Source organism: Perca flavescens, chromosome 12 (assembly GCF_004354835.1).
Source record: "Perca flavescens isolate YP-PL-M2 chromosome 12, PFLA_1.0, whole genome shotgun sequence".
Taxonomy (NCBI): domain Eukaryota; kingdom Metazoa; phylum Chordata; class Actinopteri; order Perciformes; family Percidae; genus Perca; species Perca flavescens.
The window spans coordinates 27,015,429-27,028,679 of NC_041342.1; the positions used below are offsets into that span (position 1 = coordinate 27,015,429).

Sequence of the window (13,251 nt, forward strand, 5' to 3'; positions counted from 1 at the left end):
TCACAGTCAAATCTTTAACTTGGAGGGATTGTTTACAATTTTCTATGGACAAGGAGGGGGTTCTGAGTGAGGTAGCTAAAAAAGGAGAGAAGTAGAAGTATATGTTTTACAGATTTTCAAAAAGCACAGAATGAGAATGAGTTTGGAGGAAGATAAACAACAAACCACTGATGATTGGACAATATTCAAATTTGACTTTTCATCTTCACTGAATGATGGAGACAGATGCTTTGCGTCACTCCCGAGCAGTGGGGTAGGGGCTGTTGTAAAAGCGCCAGTGAACATCACATAAAGGTTTCCTTACTACCTCTCTCTCTCTCTCCCTTTTACTCAAGGGCAAAGTCCATCTAAAAAGGAAATGGGAGGACACAGGCCACAGTGCTCTTTCACTTACATGTTATAGTTGCCACTGACAAAGTCAATGAGTGTTGAAGGCTGCACGTCGCAACTTTGCACTTTTGCCTCAAGTGAGAAATAACTGGATTTTACAAAGTTTGAAAGCTTTTCTGACTACAGGTCATTTAGCACGGTGTTCGTTAACTGCACACCCCTCGGTCCTCAGTGTTACTGTCTAGCAGGAAGTGGGAGTGATTAAGAGATCCAGCCACTGGGTCCAGTGTTTAAGACAGCATTTGCAAAGGCTCAGAGATTTCTCAAAAGAAGAATAAATCTACAATGTAGAGCATTGTTTTATATTATTATTATTATTATCATCATCCATCCATCCATCCATCCAGAGACAAGACTTTTTTTTTTAAAGGTTAAAATCAATGTAGCAGATGGCGTGACTTGTACGATGAAGCTCGAAAAATGCTGGATACTACATTTCCCATAATTAGGGTTGAGTTCTGACAGCTGAAGCATTTTGCAACTTGGAAAAAATAAAACTCCGCCACAGAAGACATCTAACGGTTTTCTCAGATTGAGTAGAACTCCCTCAGACTAGAAAAACTGACATGTAGTCCATTTCACATGCAACAATTTCTGTTATTGCAGCATATTGGAGAGCCTAACATGATACATCTTACAGCATTACATTTGACATTTAGTTTCCTTGGGAAACCGATCAACCAAAAATGTACCAGCCATTTATTGTATTGCCGCATGTAACACACTTTCTAAAATTTAATTTGGGTTTAAAGTTTTGAAGTTACTCCTAGATTGAGTTATCCACTGACATCGAACCCCTGACGGATCTTCGGTATTCAATTGCAATGCTCTCTTCCTGTAACGGCTGTTAATTTTACATTCAAACGTTCATATGGTCAGATTAGATTTAATTTCAGCACACTGGCTCCGGGTCAGTTTTAATTCATTTGCTGCCAACTCTTATAATTAGGCCTTGCATTAACCATGCCTCCCAAAAGAGTCTCCCTTCCTCTTCCACCAACCTCATCTGCACAGGAAGCAGTCGGTGCTTTTCAAAGTCTGCCTCAGACCCCGCTCTCCATTCACCAAGCACTTCCAAATGAGATCAGAGCATTTGAGATTTAGATTCTTGATGATATTAACTTTCCTGCCTCACCCGTCCCTCCCTTTCTACAAGTCCAGCGGTGGATCCCTAAGTGGGTGAGTTGCCTCCGGGCGGCGGAATCCATGCACGGCCCTAATTAAATTCCCGGACTGCTGACCTTCTGGCTTCCTGAGTTCAGTGGAAATGATTGCGGCATGCGGCCAGTGATAATTAACCACCTTCAAAAAGTACTCCACCATCCAGAGCAAACCCTGTGCAAATCGTAGAAAATAAGATGAGCATCTGTTTGGACCAGTGTGGCTGAATATCCAAAAACCTCTACAAAGAGGTTGTGTGTGTATTTTATTTTTAGTACTTCTCCTCAGAGTATTTTCCTGAGATTAGGGGAAATGTCTCATGTTTTATAGAGGACAACCCCTGACAGCGGGAGGCTTTACTATTCACTCCTAGCTTTTTTTATAAATATATATAAAAAATATCTGACTGAAACTCTTCTCCCCATAATGAAATAACCTTTAAAATATACTGATCCAATTGGATAGGTTTTTACAGCCCACAGAGACAAATCTACCTCCTGGTTATGCACTACAGCTGTTTCCATTTTACTATTGTGTGATTCAAACCATTTCAACCTGAGGGAGTCTGAAAAGGTTCTGATGCATAGGGCTTAGGAAACACCACTGTCACCAAGAATATCAGTGTTGTACCGGGGGTTGGGGTACAATCCAATGCACCGTAACGGTCTAAATGTCAGCAGGCGTCCCAGTGGAAGACTTCTGACCGAATACCTTTTGCTTGCTTGAATCAATATCAGGTTTATTTATTATAATAAAATCACTTTAATTCTATCACTTTTTGTGTACTTCTCAGCAGCATACAACAATTCGTAATCCTAAAATGACTTAAATAAAAAAACGCAACATGGATCAGGATAAGTGTCCGAAAACGGATGAAGAGATTAACTAATTCAGTTTATATTAAAATTGTCACTTTTCCATTACATGTATGAGACCATGAGCGTCCTAGCCACTGTAGGTGGCAGTAGTAAAACAAATTAAAAAATAAAGATTTAACAGGCCCCTATGCACAAGAGTCACTATCACAACAATGCCACTTTAAGTTCATAGGTGTAGAACATCCCTCAACAACCTGTAAACAGATATTATAACACTAAATAACCAGCAATACTGCAGGAAGGCAATAGCTAATATTTTAACTTTTTAAAATGAAATAGAATACTTTTATTATCTTTAAGCCCTTATTTTTGAGAAAACTCAATTCAATGCTTTAAGACCAGCAGGTATCCTGCTGGTATTAATTAGCATTCTTGTTATCGTGACTCAGCATGTGATCAAATCTAAATGTACTAATTTAGTAGGCGGAGTAGGTGGACAGGCAAACAATCAAGCCTATACCAGGTAAAGAGAGCAGCACTGCTGTACGTATTTACATCCACACCTTTGATTTACATACATTTCTCCTCCACATACAGGGCACATATTAAAAAGGGTAACTACTGTTTTTCCAACCTTTCAATCTAAGTGACTGATGGGAACAACAATCTTTGACATTGGTCCAGAATTAAGCAAGAACGCCGCAGTCAGCAGCAGTGAAACAAGCTACATTGTAAGTTAATAGGGCAATTTTCCAGCTTGTATTTACCTTCACAAAAGTGCTCGTTTTGCCACTGACAGTCTCAGATTAATATTCTAAGTGTCTGACAATATTATGGAAAGGATTTCTAAGGAAGTCGACCTCTCTGTTAAAGAGTAAGATAATTTTTTAAAACATAAAAACATCCGCGAAATTGCATTTGCTAAACCCACCAGACTCCATGTAAATAAACAGTGATTTTAGCATTGTAAAATACACTTCAAAAGTTGACAGAAACAAAAGAAAACTATGAAAAGCTGTTTTTGGGTGGTAGTTCCACTTTTCCAACCATCACAACTCTAGTTTGGTAATAAACACATAGTTTACCAATTTACATGTGAAAATATGTTGGCTCTATACACTCTAAAAGTATTTTTAAATGAAGTCTGGTGGGTTTAGTGCTAGCAACTTCAGAGCAGTTTCTGGCTAAAAAGAAACGTCTCAAGGAGGTTTTAAAAGGTCTCTCTCTGAAGGGATCCTTTCCATAATGTTGTCAGACACTTAGAATATTAATCTGAGCCTGTCAGTGGCAAAACGAGCACTTTTGTGAAGGTAACAAGCTGTACAATTGCCCTATTAACTTAAATTGTAGCTTGTTTTGCCGCTGCTAACTGCAGCAATTTCACTTAATACTGGACCAATGTTAAAGATTGTTGTTCCCATCAGACACACACAACAAAAAAATTAAAAATTAAAAAATAGCATCCAGGATGAACAAAACGGTAGTTACCCTTTAATACCAGGTGTAAATAAAGTTGATTTCTATACTCCCAACTCGGTGGGCCTGCCACATTTGATCATACTTCCCAGAGAGAGCGATGGGCTGAACTAGGCTTCAGCATCTGTGTTTACGGCGCCTGCAATATCTTGGTTTACCTTAAATACACCTTTAGGAAGACAGGAACTTCAGAGAGTTGGGACGGCACTGCACAATAACACACGGTGGTTAAACTGTACCGCCTGCTTAATTGTCTCCTCAATTGAGTGTTCATTAAATGCTTCAGTGCAAGTCATCAAGGTCTCCTGAACCTTCTTTACGTATGTGAAGGAGTTGTGCTGTTCCTAAGTTTTTCCCTTAAAAAGGTGCCCTGCCACATGTATTTCATTACTTTGTGGTAATGTCTGAAGTTCTACCATAGACCCTAACATTTTTTTGTGGAAAACAATGCCTTGGTTACCTTGTTTCAAGCCATTATAGGGTGGTATAGAAAGCCTACAGGAAGACTCCGCTCGATTTTTGCCAGTTCTCATTAATATTCAACAAGCTAAGCTGTTTGAGTCTGATTGGCTAACAGCTAGCCAATGAGAGCCTGGCTGTCAGAATCCTTTACACAGCCCAACTGGGAAAGCTAATGAATAGTAATGAGCTCAGGCAATGTGATGTCAGACTGACCAGCTTTTGTAATTGGCCTGATTTCTCTGCTTATTTCTTTTCAGCGGCTAGAGCTGACAGAGGAGGTAGCAGTTAATTTTCACATTCACAACATAACACAAACACATATGGACCTAACATATTTCAAAAAATGCAAGTAAACGGTTTTGTATGGGCACCTTTAACAGTGTGTGTGCGTGTGTGTGTGTGTGTGTGTGTGTGTGTAGCACTTTAAAGAAGGATGACTGAAACAGATCTACCAAATAAATCACTATTTTTGAAGCCAAACACTTTCCGTGCTGAGATACAAATGGCAGAACCATGTCCCACATGCTTCACTTCACAAAACAGCTTGCGCGTTAACCTGAATGTGGCCTTGAGGATCTGTCCGGTGGTGCTCTCTTTGGTGTGGTTGTTGTATCCGTAGAAAAGGTCTCCGAACACAGTCTGGTTAGCGGGGATGTCCACTGCCTCCCCACAGTCTATTCCCTCAGTGCAGGCCTCCGACAGCGGCAGGCATGACCTCCCATCTGGACCGCGCTTGTAGTCCTCAATGCACCTAAAGTGACAGGGGTTTAAGCCCTTCCATTAGCTCATGCATTTCCTTCTTTCCGGTGGTGCAATGTAACTAAATACATTTACTCAAGTACTGTACTTAAGTACACATTTGAGGTACTTCTATTTTACTGGAGTCCTTTTTTTTTTTTTTTTTTCCCCTCCATGCCACTTTCTACTTCTACTCCACTACATTTCAGAGAGAAATATTGCACTTTTTACTCCATGACATTAATCTGACATCTTTAGTTACTTGTTCCTTTACAAATTAAGATTTTTTGCACACAAAAAAAAAAAAAAAACACATGTAGTTTATAAAATACAAGGTTTTGTTAGAAATTAAACTACCCAACAATATATACTGCTGAAATTATTAGCCAAACAAACACTTGACAGAACTGTTTTGATCATTTCCAGTTTCTAAAATGTGAGGATTTTTCTGCATTGAGTACTTTTAAGAACATTTTCCTGATAATACTTACAGTGAGGAAAATAAGTATTTGAACACCCTGCTATTTTGCAAGTTCTACCACTTAGAAGTCTGAAATTGTCATCGTAGGTACATGTCCACTGTGAGAGACATAATCTAAAAATAAAATGATACAACTGCAAATAAGTATTTGAACACCTGAGAAAATCAATGTTAATATTTGGTACAGTAGCCTTTGTTTGCAAGTACAGAGGTCAAACGTTTCCTGTAGTTTTTCACCAGGTTTGCACACACTGCAGGAGGGATTTTGGCCCACTCCTCCACACAGATCTTCTCTAGATCAATCAGGTTTCTGGGCTGTCGCTGAGAAACACGGAGTTTGAGCTCCCTCCAAAGATTCTCTATTAGGTTTAGGTCTGGAGACTGGCTAGGCCAAGCCAGAACCTTGATATGCTTCTTACAGAGCCACTCCTTGGTTATCCTGGCTGTGTGCTTTGGGTCAGTCATTGTCATGTTGGAAGACCCAGCCTCGACCAATCTTCAATGCTCTAACTGAGGGAAGGAGGTTGTTCCCCAAAATCTTGCAATACATGGCCCCGGTCATCCTCTCCTTAATACAGTGCAGTCGCCCTGTCCCATGTGCAGAAAAACGCCCCCAAAACATAATGCTACCACCCCCATGCTTCACAGTAGGGATGGTGTTCTTGGGATGGTACTCATCATTCTTCTTCCTCCAAACACGGTTAGTGGAATTATGACCAAAAAGTTCTATTTTGGTCTCATCTGACCACATGACTTTCTCCCATGACTCCTCTGGATCATGCAAATGGTCATTGGCAAACTTAAGACGGACCTGGACATGTGCTGGTTTAAGCAGGGGACCCTTCCGTGCCATGCATGATTTCAAACCATGATGTCTTAGTGTATTACCAACAGTAACCTTGGAAACTGTGGTCAGAGCTCTTTTCAGGTCATTGACCAGCTCCTCCCGTGTAGTTCTGGGCTGATTTCTCACTTTTCTTAGGATCATTGAGACCCCACGAGGTGAGATCTTGCATGGAGCCCCAGTCCGAGGGAGCTTGACAGTCATGTTTAGCTTCTTACATTTTCTAATGATTGCTCCAACAGTGGACCTTTTTTCACCAAGCTGCTTGGCAATTTCCCCGTAGCCCTTTCCAGCCTTGTGGAGGTGTACAATTTTGTCTCTAGTGTCTTTGGACAGCTCTTTGGTCTTGGCCATGTTAGTAGTTGGATTCTTACTGATTGTATGGGGTGGACAGGTGTCTTTATGATGCTAACGACCTCAAACAGGTGCATCTAATTTAGGATAATAAATGGAGTGGAGGTGGACATTTTAAAGGCAGACTAACCGGTCTTTGAGGGTCAGAATTCTAGCTGATAGAGGTGTTCAAATACTTATTTGCAGCTGTATCATACAAATAAATAGCTAAAAAAATCATATATTGTGATTTCTGGATTTTTTTTTTAGATTCTGTCTCTCACAGTGGACATGCACCTACGATGACAATTTCAGACCCCTCCATGATTTCTAAGTGGGAGAACTTGCAAAATAGCAGGGTGTTCAAATACTTATTTTCCTCACTGTACATAATTTTACTTAACATTTTCAATGCAGGACTTTTATTTGTAACAGTAGTTTTACAGTGTAGTATTCGTACTTTTACTTAAAAAGGTACAATATGTAACATTTCTGCTTTAAAATGTCTAAAAATGACCATACATGGTTATATATTTTTATGAGTTGTGTTCTTACACTATCCCAAATGTTTCCACCAAATGTCAAACCCAGAGAAATCTGTTATTTTATTTTCAGACACAGCACGTTTCCTTTAGTCGCCCATCAGTGGCGTCCTATAACCTTTCACCCTCCAGTTACTCTAACTTCCGTCAGAACACTGGCACCAAGATGATACGTTCAGGAGTAATTGTAAATCATACAATGTCACAGAAAAAAAAATACTTTTGCCATACAGCATCATTTTGTGATTAATTACATCCCACTTTTTAATCACAGTAATACAACAGAGACCTTATCTCTTTTGAAAGTTCAATATCGATACCAGCTTGACGTTACTACAATGTGCTAGCTAACGTTGATGCTAAAGCTTTGTGGGTAACATTATGAGGTTACAACATCGTTCAACACGCTAATAAAGTTATTTTTAGTATGACTGTTTTGACCACAGCTAACAGGACTGAGCTAACCCACGAATAACTTCACTAGTAACGTTATTGTTAGCTGTAGATAGACGATTAATCTAATGCTAATTTAGCCAAAGTAGCGCACCCCGGTCTGTCGGCCTCACTCCCCCGGCGCAGAGAGACTCAGTTGGGATGACAGCTGACAACAGCCCCGGGACATATAGCTAGCTAGTTACCATTAGCCCCCAGTCAGCTATCAGCCAGCTACTTTCATTACAGCAAACCCCGGCCAGAACTTATTTCCAGTGCCTGGTGCTTACGACGCTAATGGCAGTTTAATTAAACGTCGGGAAACAGACTATATCAGACCCAGCACCGAGTCATAACAGCGGCCATCCATAGCGGTAGCTAGCTACATTTCCGTAGCGCTACCGGTGTATGTGCCGAAAATCTCCTCCCTGTCGAATTTCTCCCCCCTTCGCGTTTAGCTCTCTTTACGGTTAGCTAAATTAACCCGACAAAAGGTGGGTTAACGAAAAGTTAAGATTACTGAAAAGTGAAGGGGAGATAATTCCGGCCAGCTGGGAGATGTTCTGCTGCTGCACAACAGGCATCGAACGTCCTAGCTTGCTGTGGCGGAGATTTCCCCGACAATCCCCACCCACACCCGTCTCTCAGCCTCGTTTAGTAGCTAGCTAGCGTTACAACACACCCCATCCGCCCCGGTGTTGAAACCATCCAAAAGGTGACATTGATATGTGAAATATTTTGTGTTTTAGCTGCTGGCTACTGTTAGCTTGCTGGCTCACAAGCTAACTGGTCAGCTACAAATAAAAATCTAATCAAGAAAAATGTAATTATATTATGTTAGGGAAACTGCAGCTATTTTATTACAATAACATGAATAAACGTAACGTGAATAAACTTGAATGAGTAAACTTGTCCGTGAACTGATGCATTCTAACCGGCAGCGAAGGTGTTTAACACTAAAAACTCCCAACTTCATCAAAAGTCCAGTTTTACCGTCCATTGTTTTGGTTGAGAGACCCCTAGCGGCAGAAAGTTACATATTGTACGTTTAAGTAAAAGGATCTGAATCCTTCCACCGCTGTTAATTTGCTTATTTCTCTGCTCTTGTTTCCTGAATTCTACTGCTGGTTAGATGGCCAATTTTAAAAATGAAGCTGTAATTTAATTAGTTACCCATATGACAGGAAGCTGCTGTCTCTTGGCAAGTGTAAAATAATTATAGCAGATAAAAGGATTCAATAATATGCCGTCTCCGATCTTTCTGTTTGGACTTTATAATTTTTAGGTGCAAAATACAAAGGAAGGAGAGCCATCATTTGTGCTTTGTTTGGCCGGGTTTTCTTTTTTTTTTTTTTAAGCTGGCAGCTGTTAAGTGCGTCGACAACAACAGCTGTTGCCAGCAAATTAATTTAATTGTAGTTGATTAACAATAATTCTGTTAGTTGAAAAGACAATAAAAATAAATATTTGCCGTCGTCTCGGATATATGCTCATTGTGTCCAGCCGGCATCTGTATTACCGTATTTTCCATTAACCATAGATGGTTTCTTCAAAAAAGAAACACCGCTATGCAACTTTATTTATTTTTTTTTTATATAAAAACACACCCAAGAGAATGGGATTCTTGACATGTTCTTGTCCCGCGTGTCACTGAAATATACATTTTGTAACCCCAACCATGATCTTTTCCTAAACCTAATGGTCCCATTCTCGTGCTGCATGTTAATGAAACGTACGTCCCGACCCAGAGCTTTAAATAGTGACGCCAAGAGTCCCGACCAAGTGCGTCTAAATAAAACGGAGACTTTTTGCGTCAATTTACGCCATTGTCACGAGTGACAATGTGTTGCACTGTAAAGAATGAATCCGATCCTCTGAAACGCGGGACTGTGAGGTAGTTTGTCCTGTTAGTGTGTGACCTTAACTGCGTGTATACACAGGAGGGGTTAAGCAGCATTTTCCAGTCATCCATCCCATATGTGTCTGACAGAACACATACACTCCTGACAACCGAAAGCAGCATAGCCATCTAGTCCGGTAGATATCGGAAACCCAGTGCCATATTGGCACTGGGTTTCGGTACCCAACCCTATTTAAAAATCACAATCTCATAATATTATTTCAAACCTTATGATTGAATGGTTATTTTGAGATATTGCCTGCTGCATTTTCACTGGGTTCAAAACAACTCAACATTGAAGAATCCGCTAAATCAATTCTACTCAACTGGCATAAAATCCTCTGTCTCAAAAAAGGAAAGAAACACAGTCCTCTCAAGGCTCTTTCATATTGATAATGTTTTGACATCTCGGTCTATAATATACTCTGAAATGCATCAAAAGCAGACAAAGTACAGGTAGAAAAAAAAAAAAAAAAAAAAAGTGGATGGGGGAGGGGGGTTAAAACAGAAAGATAATCTGTCAGGGATTTACACTGAGCCAAGCTCTCTCCTGAATGCCAAATGTCTCAAAGCTAATGCCAGTCTCCAGAGGGACCTGTAGAGGATTAGCCACATCTGCACAGTCGAGAGTGACAAAACAAAATGCTGTCGTAGTGAATTAAATAAAACTGCAGTTTGCATATAGCCTACTGTGCCTGCAACATGATGTTTACTGTAAAGATGACATCAAGAAACAAGAGCTTGTTGCGTTTAAAAAAAAATAAAAGACGGCCGTTTACAGGATCTGGTGGAGTTTTCACAGCTAAGATAACTTAAAGAAACTGGACCTTGGCAGATGTCCACATACATACAGTACATATTGTAGTACATGCTGGTGATATAGCATATATGTCTGAAGTTCTACCATGGACTCTAACATTTTTTTGTGGAAAAAATGCATTTGTTACCTTGTTTCATGCCATTCTAGCGTGGTATAGAAAGCCTACAGGAAGAGTCCTTTACCCAGCCCAACTGCGCGAGCTAATGAATAGTAATGAGCTCAGGCAACATGATGTCAGACTGACCAGCTTTTGTAATTGGCTGGATTTCTCTGCTCATTTCTTTTCAGTGGCTAGAGCTGACAAAGGAGGTAGCAGTTCATTTTCACATTCACAACATAAACACAAATGGACCTAACATATTTCAAAAAATGCTAGTAAAAAACGGTTTTGTATGGCAGGGCACCTTTAACTAATGTCAGACAGTCAGTAACAATATGAACAACTCTTGCCTTTGGACCGCCTTTAAGCTAAAATCCCACTACAAGAATTTCCAAGTTGGTAGATCGCTGTACTGTTAACACTACACAACTTGCGGTCTTGCTTTCTCGCTTCCAGACTGGCCGGCGACAGGGGTTTAAAGTCAAAGGATCTTTATTAGTCTCCCCAGGAGAAAATTGGTTTTGGACACTGGAAGAAATTGCTGCAAGAGTTACAGAGACACAAACACACTACTAAATCCTTTACTAGGAGGAATCCCAGAGTCTAGCCTCCAAACTACATTTTTGTCACGAAAACACAAGCAAGCAGTGACATGGGACATAATACGATGACACCATTTATTTGGTCTCTGAAAATAAAGAAAAACTGTTCACAAAGATTCAAGAGGCTTCATTTGGCCATCAGTAATTAGTAGGTTAGCTGGTTTGCAGTTGTATTTATGGGGTAATAATGTGCCCTGACATAAAAAGTTTACTAAAATGGCTTGTAAAGTGTCAAAATGCAGTTCTTAACCAATCAGTATTGATACCTGGGATTGATATTGGTTTGTCTTACAATGAAAATATTGCAAACATTCACATGACTAGATGCCATGTGAATAATCAGACTCAACAAGGTTATGAAATAGAATAATTATAGTACATATTAAAGATTTAAACCAGAGAATCTGTTATTTCTTACCCACAGAACATCTGGATGTTGTAGAGTGTCGGGTCATCCTCTAGAGGAGCCAGCTGCTGGAGACACAGCTGCTCACATCCTCCATTGAAACCGTCGGAACAGTCGATGCCGATGTGGTGGTCGTAGCACCCAGTCCCATCCTTCATAGGACTCAACCCCAGAGGGCACTGTGGACGGAATACGAGTTTATAAAAAAGACTAACGTTGGCGATTACAGAGTTTTACTACATTCTTAGAGTTGCCTAAACTGTGAGAAGCTGCCACATTAACACTAATCCCAGATGGGACAGGTAAACAGACCCGATAACATCTGTGCCACAGATTGTAAACGGTCAGATTTCTGTTCCCATTAGTGCAGCCTGTGTGAGCACTGAGCTTAGTCTGTAATGCTTCACAGGGAAATATGTAAAATCATATTATCAGCTTAAATAATAGCAGGAGGCTTCAACACTAGGAGCAATGGTACTTTTAAGACTTTTATCGCTGTTGAAACAAAGTGCACAGAAAGTGAAAAACAAATAATTATCTGCAATCCAAAAGTTGCTTATGAGTACTAAAATGAAGTCAGTTAAATCAAAAAGTCAAAGAGAATATTCATAAACAATAAAGAGAGAAAGCGCTCACAAGAGAAATCGGAACATCTTGGCGTCACATTTGCAGCATGTAGGGCAACGCTCTCAGTTTGCGTTATGTAAGTGGAAGTGAAGATATGCCATATTTTTATATTTCCCCCCTCAATTTCATTGGTACTAATGACAATTTGACATGTGTTGCATCTGTAATGTATCACTTTCATTTTCTTATTTTCAACTGTTATTGGAAATGTTTAGGTCACATCAGCTGTGCTGGTGACACGGTGCTATGTTAAAGATAGCCTGCTACATTTGCTAGTTCAGACATACAGGAGCAAAATCCTGGGGGGAAATAATTCAGCAGATTAGTTATATCAAGAGTGAGCAAACAAAGCAGTTTTGTGTTTATATGTGAGGTAATTATTCAGTTTGGAATATCCCACAATCCATACAAAGCTAACGTTAGCTCAAGTTGTCTGGCTAACTAAACAGGGACAGACTAGAAATCGTCTGTTGCTTTTGATTTTAGAGCAAATTGCCCCACAATATGAATACAGTTTGATAAGAACTTTTATTCTGTTGATAACCGTTGTTGTATAAATCACAATCATTACACTAGAGGGTGTAATTTATCATATTATTGGTATTGCCTGATGCTTAGGGAACCGCATCGCTGTCGTGCCAATAATGACATCCTGTGTAATATTGCTTGATTAAAAAAAACAACTAATGTCATAAAAAGATGGTCGTAAAAAGAAAAGTCAGAAGGTCACCAAAGTTAGTAAGATTAAATAAATGTGTGTAAATCCCATGGCAACCCATCCATTAGTTGTTGAGGTATAAGACAAGAAAACCTCAACATTATCACAGTTCCATGTGTTTTGGTATTGCTGTGCCTTAATGCAATAGTCCACCGCTGCCGTTGGAGACTAACTCATTACACATTCAGCCACAGTAGCTAAAATCTTGACAGAATAGTCCATATTCAGTTCTCACAAAAGGGGGTCTTAAATTTTATCTTGTATATGTTAAAGAAATAAATAGAATTTGCATAGCACTGCCACTTGATTATTTACTTTGGCACAGGGAATGACAAGAACAGTGATGAAATGGCAGACAACCAGTGTCATTTATAATGAAACCCATTAATAAATAATGCTTG

At 39.7% G+C, this 13,251-nt stretch overlaps 1 protein-coding gene across 4 annotated transcripts in view; it reads right to left on the minus strand.

Moving 5' to 3' along the window:
- The window catches only part of astn1 (astrotactin 1), a 435,006-nt gene that overhangs the window by 227,823 nt on the left and 193,932 nt on the right, over nucleotides 1–13,251 (minus strand). For all 4 annotated transcript variants that reach the window (XM_028593761.1, XM_028593760.1, XM_028593759.1 and 1 more), the window contains 2 exons: nucleotides 11,518–11,684; nucleotides 4,864–5,058 (listed from right to left, as the gene is read on the minus strand). In XM_028593761.1, the coding sequence (XP_028449562.1) occupies nucleotides 4,864–5,058; nucleotides 11,518–11,684 (362 nt within the window). The remainder of the gene's footprint in view (nucleotides 1–4,863; nucleotides 5,059–11,517; nucleotides 11,685–13,251) is intronic.